Source organism: Thunnus maccoyii, chromosome 3 (genome assembly GCF_910596095.1).
Source record: "Thunnus maccoyii chromosome 3, fThuMac1.1, whole genome shotgun sequence".
Lineage (NCBI taxonomy): Eukaryota > Metazoa > Chordata > Actinopteri > Scombriformes > Scombridae > Thunnus > Thunnus maccoyii.
The window spans coordinates 14,542,158-14,554,034 of NC_056535.1; the positions used below are offsets into that span (position 1 = coordinate 14,542,158).

General features: G+C 40.3%; 1 protein-coding gene across 1 annotated transcript; it reads left to right on the top strand.

Moving 5' to 3' along the window:
• Nucleotides 1-5,135: 5,135 nt before the first annotated feature.
• Nucleotides 5,136-11,810, top strand: inpp1 (inositol polyphosphate-1-phosphatase). Its single transcript, XM_042406140.1, has 6 exons — nucleotides 5,136-5,437; nucleotides 6,379-6,584; nucleotides 6,677-6,737; nucleotides 8,072-8,272; nucleotides 8,385-8,559; nucleotides 10,276-11,810. Exons 2-6 carry the CDS (start codon nucleotides 6,381-6,383, stop codon nucleotides 10,772-10,774), a joined length of 1,140 nt encoding a protein of 379 aa, XP_042262074.1. The 5' UTR covers nucleotides 5,136-5,437; nucleotides 6,379-6,380; the 3' UTR covers nucleotides 10,775-11,810.
• The last annotated feature ends 67 nt before the right edge of the window (nucleotides 11,811-11,877 follow it).

The window sequence follows — 11,877 nt, forward strand, 5'->3', positions numbered from 1 at the left end:
AATACCAACACAGGTAAAATGACGTGTGCATGCACATGACTAACTCAAGCTAAAGGGCTTGATAATGGATGTACCTTCTGTGTTGAAGCAGTCGTGAGGAACCAGATTATTATATTGAGGTGCCAAAAAATGTAAACTATAAAAAAAAATTGCCGTTCAGTCTGACAGCCTAACACCAACATTAGTTAGGTCTGTATTGTTGCTACACAGCACAAATCCAGACACAATGACTCATGACCGGCAGAAGCCGTAATGACTGTCCATGAAAGCTTTATTGCCGAGTTGCAACCATATGACTGGGGATATGGACTGATGGCCACACAGTGAACAGACAGGCTTGCCAGGGTCAGATTTTACAGAATGGCTATCTCCATTCAGGCATGGGTGAATGTAGCTTGCAGTACTCCCTCCTTAAAAAACAAACAACAAAATAATAGTGATTGCTCGACCAGTAGGTGAAGGCAGTTTTGTTGTCAAAATGTTGTTTTCTGTAATGTCTTAATAAATGTATGCAAAAGAGCTCTGCGTGTGCGGCTACTCTTAGAATTTTCAGTGTCTAGTTACTATGGCTGGCACTTCACCAACACTAGTAAGCATTTCTCCTTCTGATTTCCATTTTAGGTACCCAAATCATCTTCAGTATATTGAACTTCTGTCAGTTGTGATAATGGACCATCCATTCCTCAGGGAAAGTATTGGGTCAGGATAGGTAAGTTTTCATTTGTGTTTATTTGTTTTTGTATTTTGTTGTTTTCATGCTAAATTTATGATTGATTGTATATAATGGTATGTATTGTCCCGTGCTCTCCGCTGAAAACTAATGGTGATTGTGCCTTTGCAATGGTGGTTCATAGTATAGGCCTCTGTTGAATTATTATTTAATTGTATGAGTTATGACTATATTTTAATACTTGTCTTTTCTACTTCGCCTTCATCTTAACATAAGCTACTTCAGGGTCTGAGAGACCACACCAACATTGATGTGGAACAACAAATTCTCACACAGCTCTCTGTAACGGCACCTCGAGTCCTTCAAGTTTCACGGAGTCCCCTGAAAGAGAAGTTCAGATTATATTATTATTGTTATTAATTATATAATTAATATTTTACCAAAAGCATGCTCAAATGGAGTTACCAGCTTTTGGACCAGTGAATGTGGAGATGCGTGTTTTGTCCATCATTGAATAGAACAGCTGCATCTCAGGCAGTAAGTTTATCACATTACGTTATCATCAATTTACTTGTTATAAAGTTTATTGTAGCTATGTGTGCGCTCAGTTTATCCTGTTGTGGAATACAGTTGGACAAAAACTCTAGTTGTAAAGGATTAAGGCTTTTGAAGACAGTATGACTAGACAGCAAATGCTAGACTAAACTGCACTCCAACCTACCGTGGTTTGCCTGCATTCTTCTCTGCTCCCATGTCTCAAGCCTCAAATACATAAAACATTAGCCTTTACAGACTTGGTGTTTCTTGCACATAGAAAACACTGTACTTCCTCAACCAGTTCTTTATTTAGCTGTGCATTGCAGCTCTTGCATAGCAAACAACCGGAGACTTCCTACTAATGCTGTGTATTCTTCTACAGTTGAATGAAATTACTGGAGGGTGTATAAAACAGCAATAGGGCTAACTGAATGCAGTATTTTCTAACACAATACTCACAGGTAATGTAGTACAGCCTTGTTAGACAATTGATTACATGCATTAGACAGACACAATCTTTTTTTTTTTTTTTTTGAAAATGTGCATTTAATATAACTGGCACACCAACAACAAATAAATAAATAATAAACAAATAAATAAATAAATAAATTCATGTTCAATAGATAAAAAAACAGGTAGTCCATCATAAAATTAAGTGACGCTGCACTAACAATAACAAACACACAATGAACATTAACAGTTTATCTACAACTTCCTACAACAATTTATCTATCCACAACAATGTATCAAAAATGTATCAACAATCATCAACAATTATTAACAGTGTTTCACTTTGTGTGTTCGTGTGTGAAGATAACTGTATGTGAGTGACTGAGTGTGTGTGTATTGTGTTTCCTAGTGTTTCAGGTGGTCATAAAAGCTGTGGAAGTCTTTCGGTATGACCTCCTTGAGGTCTTTGAGGTGTTTGTATTTCATCTCCTTGATCTTCTGGCTTTCTGTGTATAGTGGTGTCACCGTAAGTGTATCTGGTGCTTTGGAAATGGAGTCCAGTTGTTGGATATTGAAGTCCATCGTACCATTGAGGTTGTACCTCATAACATACAAAAAGAAAAAGTGACAGAGTTTGAACACCACCGTTTACACAGCATCATCAGTTTATATACAGTACAATGTATAATATCACATAACAGATTGAACAGCAAGTAAATGTGCAACATCATGACTTTTGACCTGGACTGGTGAGAGAGACGTGGTTTTAGTTTGATAGTTACTTGATGGCTCGGACATCACGGACAGTGGGGTCACCGGGTTTGATCCCTGGGCAGATAGACTTGCAGAGCCTCAGTTTGGTGAAGTCTTGGAAGTGGTTATGGTCTACATATCTGACTTGATACGGGCTGGGCTTGGACCACGTGCTCTCCATCGGGGCAACAAATTCAGCCGGGACATAGATTTCCTGGTTTCTCAGACGCCTCTCAATGACACTGTGCACTGAGTCACACTCCATCTGTGGGTGGCCCTTCTCCAGGAACTTCTGGGTGACTACCTTCTTCATCTCTGTGGAAAATCTCAAAAGAGCATTGCTGAGCACAGAATTGCAGTTTTGGTACCCATAACCATCACTCCACAAAATGTACTCCTCATGCTCCTTATGCTCAGAGAGGATATCAGTGACACAGGATGCAAACTCACTGGCAGACAGCGCTCCCTCACCCTCATGCCAGAAATAGCAAGTGGCAATGTGTATAGACATGTCATAAATTGTGAAATTGTGGACGGCGAGTTTTGTCTTGTAGTACAGAGCTGACACTTTCAATCTCAGGCAGAGGAGAGGGGCTTGCATATCCATATAGACAACACGTTATATTAGCATCATGTTGAAGCAAAAAGTTTGTTATTTAGCAAACTAGACGACACATAATCTGTAATCTGTACTATACAACACTGATGTTACAGAACGTTACATCTACTGATGACAATCTTAAGTAGCGATTGATTGATTAACGATAGGCTGTAACATTAATCATATAATATTAGCTTGCTATGTAGACTCAGCAAGCTAGTGGCTTTTTTAATACTTTTCATTGGGCAAATATTTGTAAAACCCACAGACAGATGAAACGGGTGACCAATAGCAGTGATTTATGAAAAAAAATAAAAATGACAAAATATGGAGATACAAGGTTTCTGCCCAAAGCACGTTTTAGCAATTATTTTCTTAACATGTATAATGTGTTTAGAGAGAAATCTCTGATTTTCCTTTACACAGACTTTAAAAAACGTATGTACTTGTAATGCACTTTGGGTAAAAGCGTCCACCATGTTATATTAAATTAATGAAGTTATTTTGTATAAAGGCCTACAGCTGGAAGCGGCCATTCTGCTCTTGCCTGCACCGTTCAAAGAGGACCCAGGGTTATTGTTTGAAGTTGAGGTGAGCCATGAACAGTTGACTATGGTGTGTGAAGCACAATCTAATCAAAGCACTACACTTCTTGCACATTTTGTTATGTATAAAATTATTTCACATGCAAGCATTAGTTTTTTTTTTTGTTGGTCTACACAAAATATTTTATCAAAGTGGAGAGAAAATCACATTAATTTACATTTAATGGCAAAAGTATTTGAGCAGTTGTATGAAAGTAGTAAAATTTTAATGTTAACTCATAAGATTTGCCTTTCAAATAAATGTGAGAGAAGATGGTTAATGCTATTATTCCCTCTCCCCCAGGGCCATGCTCAGACTAGCACTCTTGGCATCTCAACACTGAAGATGGTGCTTAAAAGCTGCAGGGAGGGTCACCCTATGCAGTATGACCTCATTGTGCTCACATTAGATGGTCAGTTGATCACAGAAGAGAGTGAGGACATCTCGATGGCACTGGGCCTCCTCCTGTGCGTATATCTCGTGTTTGGAATCCAGTATCCTAAAGGACTGAAAAAGACTGACCTTTTTGGAGTGTGTTATTTTGAAACTGAAGGATGCAGTCGAACTTCCTGTCACAGTAAAAAGAGTGTACAATCTGTGAATAGACTGTAGGAGACAACTCAGTTTGCGAGTATATGTGTTACTCAGTTTCACTTACTCACTCACTCACACTCATTCTAATGTTAAAAACTCTTGACTAGTTCTTTATTTTGTTCAGAAAGTCTAATGTAGGACTAAGCCTGTAGGCCAAAAGGAGACCTGCTTACAGGGCTGCAGTAAATGGCTATGGGCTAGAATTTTTGTAAACCAGGACTCTCTCTTCCACAAAATTTAACATATTTTAAGCTTGTTGCAATATTTGTATTTCTATATTGTATTTTTTGCAATATTTTGTATTTTTATATTTGTTGCAATATTTTGTGTTTCTATCTTCTATTTTTTTAAGGGCAATATATTGTGGTGTGTGTGTGTGTGTGTGTGTGTGTGTGTGTTATATATTTATTTTTTCCCTGACTTGTTAGCATTGAATGTATTTGCTGAAAGAAAGAAATATAAAAGATTTGAAAGGATAATACATTGTTTCTCAGTAAGCATTTTGTACAGGATTCTTAATCTTTTAATTCACCATTTGGTAAGAAATGATTAATTATCATTCATGTTTTAAGTAAAAGTGTCATTTAGAAGCATACTGACTCATCGATGGTAGTATGATTTAATTAAATAAATATGGTAAATGTGATTTAAAGGCCCTGTTAGCTTAAAAATGTAAAAACAACACAGTGCTGTATGTCACCTCTAATGGTTCTACATAGCACCATTTGGCAAAAGTGCTTTATAGCACCTTTAAAGATAGAAGCTATATAGCACCAAAAACGGTTCCCCTATTATTACGAGCCAAAGAACCACCTTTAATGCTATTCAGCACCAATTTTTTTTTAGCGTGTAGTAAAATCCCCGATTGTGATATTTCTGACGTGGAAAGCTGCACTTGAACGCACCGCGGCTACGTTTCCTGTTGTCTTTACCTTGAACAACATGGTTACCGAGCTCTGTGCGGGTGCGCGCCTGTCTGGACCTTGTGGCTGTCGGCCTAGAGAGAGAGGGGCGTCCGCCCTTCCTTAGGAAACTCGCAGTGACGTCAAGAAACCAGAGCAGGCAGATCTGTGTTAATGAACAGCTTGATACCACTGTTTTACTGCACATCTGAAACTCGACGTCCTCTCACGGTCCCGTCACACTGAACTATCCGTGTTTGGTGGCTGCAGGTCGGACAGGAGAACACAGCTACACCGAGAGAGACAGACGGGAGCAAAATAAGCAGAGTGTAACCTGGTTTTTTGGTAAGATTTCAGTCATTTCACGGCACTTTTGCTCCCTGGCGTTTAAATTCCTTTGCTGCATTATCTAATTAACCTCTGAACTGGGACGTTATGAGCAGTAATATCGCTGATTAAAGTACAGCTGAGTGCAGCTGCAATTCAAAATAACTAAATTTGGCATTATTTAAGTTTCATATACGCCCGTGTTTCCACCCCTGGAGAACATATAGCTACTTTAACAGCCCTCATCAGTGTGTAGGTGGCACTCAGTCATCACTTTCCACAGATCTTAGTGTGCTTTTTCTCCCACTATGTCACTTTTTAGAAGTTTTGCATACTTCCTGAAATATTTATTTGAAATTTTGGATTATTGATGTGTTTTTGGAGAATGATTTTAAGCTGCTGGTCCATCAGACATTTGACTTAAAGCAAGAGATACTGTGTTGGTTCAGAGCTGCAAAGACCACATCCTTCCCTCACATGCTCATCTTTTTTCAGAAATGCCCTGTTTTCATTTCATTTCGAGGCTATATTTAGCTCTGTGTGTGCAAGTGTGACCTGCCTCACACACACACACACACACACACACACACACACACACATACCCACACATTCACACTGTCATGTTTCCGCGCACACACTGTCATGTTTCCATCACTTCAGAGGACATTACATTGACTTGCGTTTACCATAACCGCCACATGCCTAACCCTAACCTTCACATAACCTTAAACTAAGCCTAACTTTAACTTTTAAAGTTTTCACCCTAAAATTAATGATTTACGTCAAGGAGACTTGCTTTTTGTGCCCATAAGCGAGGCGAGTCCCCACAACATGACTGTGTAAACAGATTTATGTCACCACAAATATGAGGAATACCTGGACCACACACACAAACACAAACACATAAAGTTTCCATCCCTGATCTGACAAAAACTCCTCTCTTCCTCCCCTCTGTTCAGGCATGGCTGATCTGCTGAGGCTGCTGCTCCGGGTGGCTGAGAAAGCGGCTGACGTGGCTCGGGTCTGCAGGCAGGAGGCTCCCCTTTTTCAGCTCCTCGTTCAAGAAAAAACTGGAGATGACAAGAACAAGAAGTTCGTCCAGGACTTCAAGACACTTGCGGATGTTGTGATCCAGGAGGTGATCCGACATGATGTTGGCGCTCAGGTACGAGGAATCAGTGTCACGTGTGAAATGAACTGTGAGTGGACTGAGTGTTGGCATTTTATTCATGTCCTGTTTCCTGTTTCTTTGTCCAGTTCCCTGAGATGGTCGGCTTCATCCATGGAGAGGAGTCCAACAAGTTTGAAAATGGGCTTGGTAATTATTTAATATTGCACTTCACACAAGAGATTCAAGAGCTTTTATTGTCACACGCACATCAACACAGCAGATGGCAACAGTGAAGGCAGTGAAATTTGGCTTCTTCAAGCTCTAGTTCCAGTGATAGTATATAATAAAATATTAACAATTATTAAAAAAAAACAGGAGAGAGAGAAGAGAAAGATAAGAGAGAGACGAATTAAAATGTATACAAATATATATTACACAGTGATTTGCAGGTGCGGTATTGCAGTGATAAACACTACATTACATTTTGTTTATTTTGGATGTGAATGACTTTAAAGTCAAAGCTGATGTTGTTCTGGGATATTCTGGGCACAAACTGGATCATTTTTTCCCCCAAAGCCACTACTCATATATGCAGGGTCAGTTAGGATAATTTGTGGGAACATTATGAATGTAGCTTTGAGCAAAAGCTCTCTACAAAGGCTGACATTCAGGTTCAAAACATTAGTTGTTTATCGACTTTAATTGTTCTTTTTTGGGGGCAATTTTTTACCTTGTGAGGCAGCTGGATTCACAAGATCACACGAGAATCCATCTTGTCAGGCTTCAAGTTGTGCAAATCCGGCTGCCTCACAAGGTAAGATGGTGTTAGACAGATGGTTCATCCAATCACCTGCCAAGTATGTTTTTAAAGTTCCTGCCTTTTTTCAAACAGTTTCCATGAATGACTTCTCAAATGGTTCTGTGTAACAAACCATCTGGCGCATCAGGCATTTTAGAGCATTTTATGACTTTATTTGATAGTTGACATTAGGGAGAAAACAGGAAATAAGGGGAGAGAGAAATGGGGAATGACATGCAACAAGGGCCCCTGATTTTTGTTCTTTTAGACTTTATTTTAATCAGTATAGTTTCACTGAAAACAAAGCTCTTTGTTTTCACTGTGCCTTTACTTACTTCCCATTTAACTAAAGGAAGTGGTTCATAGCAAATTTTAGGCATTTAGATGCAAAGATACAGCTGACTGCTCAGAGCGATGAACTGAAATAGACAAACTGACAATAACTAAAATAATCTGGTGACAGTTTTTATCGGTTTGAAAATATGACCACACAAGATTAACAAGTGCTGTATAATAATCAGTCCACCAATACTAGAAGGCCTCCATACAGACTTGACTTAATGATCTGCGTTGGATCCTCACTGTGACTGAGTTCTTTCATCCAGAATAATCAGAACTTACAGCAGACACATCAGTGTGTCACTGTGCTAATATTTAAGTAGCATTTCACTGTGTAAATATCATCATCTGTGCTCTGCTGTTAAGTAATCACATGAAACCTCATTGACTCTGTGTTACGCAGGAGAGAGTGTGACGGTCACAGTGTGCGGCACAGAGGAGGAGACTGCCACACTGCTGGCCACTGTGCTGGACGGCAACCACACAGCGGCGTCTCTCCTGGCGCGCGCCATCCACCAAGACCCGGCAACAATTGATGCCAACACAGATGGTCTGTCGGTGCCCCTCAGCCCCTCCGAGCTCGGCATCTGGATCGACCCCATAGGTGAAAGGCTCGATGTTTTCCTTTCTTCTGCAATGACCTCATTCCAGCAGCACGCTGCAGAGAGCAGAGCTGTACATTAAATGTCTGTTTGTCTCTTTGTTTTTTAATGAAGATGCCACCAGCCAGTACATAGAGGGCCGAGAGGAGGTGCTGGAGGAGGGCCACCTATCTCCTTCAGGTCTGCACTGTGCTTTGGTTCTGATCGGGGTTTACCTCCGGAGCACGGGAGAGCCCGTCATGGGCGTCATCAACCAGCCGTTCAACCACAAAGATCCAGCAGGTGGAGGGTAAGTTGAACAACAGAAGTTGTGGATGCTGCCAGAAACACTCAACCAGCCTTCACTGCATTTATGTACAACGTCACGACCTCTTAAAAAATCATATGAGACTGTCTTATTAATTTATCTTTTATTTAGCTTTGTACTAGAAATACACAACCTCACATTAGTCTTAGATTAAATTTTGCTGCAAGTCTCAAATTTTAAAGTTCACTCTCTGTGTGTGTGTGTGTGATGACATTCAATTCAGCCTTGTGCTGTTGTCAAGAAAGGTTACTAAGTCTGATCTAGTAAGATGGTTGTTGTGACTGTTACAAAAACATGACTTGTTTGCTTTCTGTCTCTTTTTATGAGACCAATATGTAAAATCACCATCATTGGTGACTTTCAGTGTCTTAACTTTAGGGGTTAAGAAACACAGTGTCCTTGGTTTGAATACAGCCGAGGATCTCTTTCCCTCATCTCTCTACTACTAATGTCTAACAAAGACACACAAATGTACCACAAAATGCATGCATGTCTGAAAGGGAAGGGTCTCAAGGGCCGTCCACACCAAGAACGACAACTTCAACGATTAGTATAAATATATAGTTTTAAAAATCGTTCTAACTCAAGTGGATGGCGGAGTCGACAACGACAGTGGTGAACAATATAGTTGGGATCACTTTCAGAGTGATTTGATGAACGATAGAAACACTGACAGCCAATCAAAATCCATTCCCTTAACCAGTAAAGTAAAACTTCAAAACCACCATATATCATCTTAATTCTGGAAACTGACTAATGACTTTATTTATTTAAATTTATTTATTTTAATGCGTTTTTGCTCTTTCTCACCACGGACTGAAACTGGAGGAGAATGAAACCCAGAGGTTTGTCTCTCTTTATTATACAATGATGCTGAAACTTTGTTCGGTAAAAAAACAACAAAGTTAGCGACCCTTTCAGGCTTCATATTGGTGCTCATACCATGTGTCCCTGCCACAGTGCAACAAAAGCTCGTCATCTGTCCACTTTTGCGCATCACTGCTACCGTCAGTCGGTGCAGTTTGTTCTGTAAATACTGGAACATCACAGCAACTGGTGTCCTGAAATACTTCTGAGTAACACACTTAATCACCACCCGCCTGTGAACCCATACACTTCTGGTTTTCTTTTTCTCTCTCTGTGCAACGTCCAGCAGTAACAAGTCATCAATATCCATTTTTCTAAGCTGCCGACACAGCTAGAGCATGCAGCGCATGCTTGGCACCACTGTTTACAGAAAATTATCGTTTATAAGTGTAGATGCTCACATTGTTATTGTTATAGTTATTGTTATAGTTATCCTTCTTGGTATGGACAGCCCTTTACACTGTATATATCAATGTCTTTGGTGTATCTGTTCTGTATGTACCTATTATTCTGTTGTACTTGTCTCTGGATCTCTTTCACGTAACCTCACATAGCCAGAGATCATCTTGTAAGCTCAGTTTTTGTTTTGAGATTCATGATCTGGAAAACATTAACTGAGAAGCAACCAGATACCCTACATGTCAGATCAATCATCAGACTGTGGGGAGTGTTTAGATGATGAGGACACTCACGACTTAATGAAATTCCTGAACCTTTGTGAAACGCATCTGAGATGTTTTTGAAATTAGAAACTGACTTTTGTGAGGATGTCTTTCTCTTCCCCCTTAAGTAAAATATTCTCACCTCACCACTGATTATTTGTGTTCACAGCTGGAGGGGGAAGCATTTCTGGGGTGTGTCCTTCGGCAACGTCAATGTCTGCTCAGTGTCTCGGCCCAAAGACGGACCTGCAGGCGGGCGAGGGCTGTCGGCGGTGCTGAGCTCCAGTGAGAAGCAGGTGGTGAAGGAAACCCTGACCTCGCTGTGCGGCCCTGACAAACTGATGTACGCCTCCGGAGCCGGCTACAAAATCCTGTGTGTCATTCAGGGCCTGGCTGACGTCTACGTCCTCTCAGAGGGAAGCACCTTTAAGTGGGACTCCTGCGCTCCTCATGCCCTGCTCCGAGCCCTCGGAGGGGGAGTGGCGGACCTGACAAGGAGTTTACAGTCCAGCTCTGCAGCACAGAATCACCAGGCAGAACTGACCTATCACCAGCCTTACATCGAGGCTAAAGGTGCAGACCGCTGGGCGAACCACGGAGGCCTGGTGGCTTATCGAGACTGTTCTCAGCTCTGCAGCATCATCAGCGCTCTGAAAGGCAAGCTGTAGAGTGGATGTAATCAACACAAGTTGACGCACTTATTGTTGCATATATGATCATATTCATGTTTTCTATATTAGAGGAAAGTTAGCTGGGAGCATAGGATGAAATATTTTAATTATAAATAATACTGTCTTGTTTTTAATCAGATATATATGCAAGTGTATATATGACAAAGTAAACATCAGGTTTGAGCCAAACTATATTTGCAAATACAGTTTGCTCTTTAGTCTCAATCAGTTGTTCCCAAACTGGAGGTCGGCCGCAGGGGGAGAAACGTTAAACAGAACTTCAAGTGTGACTTCAGTGAGTCTGATTCATTTGATTGTTTTAAAAAAAAAAAATCAAGGTTCAGGTTCAGAAAGCAAAACGACACACAAGTGCAAGATAAGAAAAACAGGTGATGCTTATCAAACATGTCAGTCAAATCAAAAGCATCATCTTTCTTTCAAGTTCATAGTCAATAAACCAAGAGAGACATTTTTTTGTGTGTAGAAAAACTGTGCAGGAAAAGAAACATGCAGTTGACGTTCCCAATATTTTCATAAATTAATGCAATGAAATGACACATTGGGAAGTAGGGATCAAAATGACGGATGACAGAAGGTCTGGGAACAACTGGTGTACATCTTGATGGGACGGGAGGTTCTGGACTGGACACTGGACAGCGAGATGGAAGCAGAAAGTTTAGACAATCATACAAATGTTTTTTGGAGTTTGACTATAATCATCTATGAGTGATCATTTCTCTTCCTCCGAGCAGCTAAAACAAACTTTATTTGTGAATTGTGTTTAACCCAGACCTGGTATGCATTTATTAAATATTGCTAAGCTTTGTAACGGTGTGTCTACATAAATAGACGTTATCATAGTGAGAAGAAACAAGTGCTCACTGCTGGACAGCTGAGGAACGCTTCACTGCCAGAGGAAAGGTAACGTGGCGTCACAAGACTGCTTCTGTCTGATGTTTCCTGGATGTAAATTCAAATTGTAGCTGAAAAGTAAAAGATTTAATCATTTAATTAAACCCTATTTAACCTGTAATCTGTTATAAACAAGTCAAGTGATTGAATGAGACTCAAATCAGGCTGTGTGCAGGAATCTGCACCTC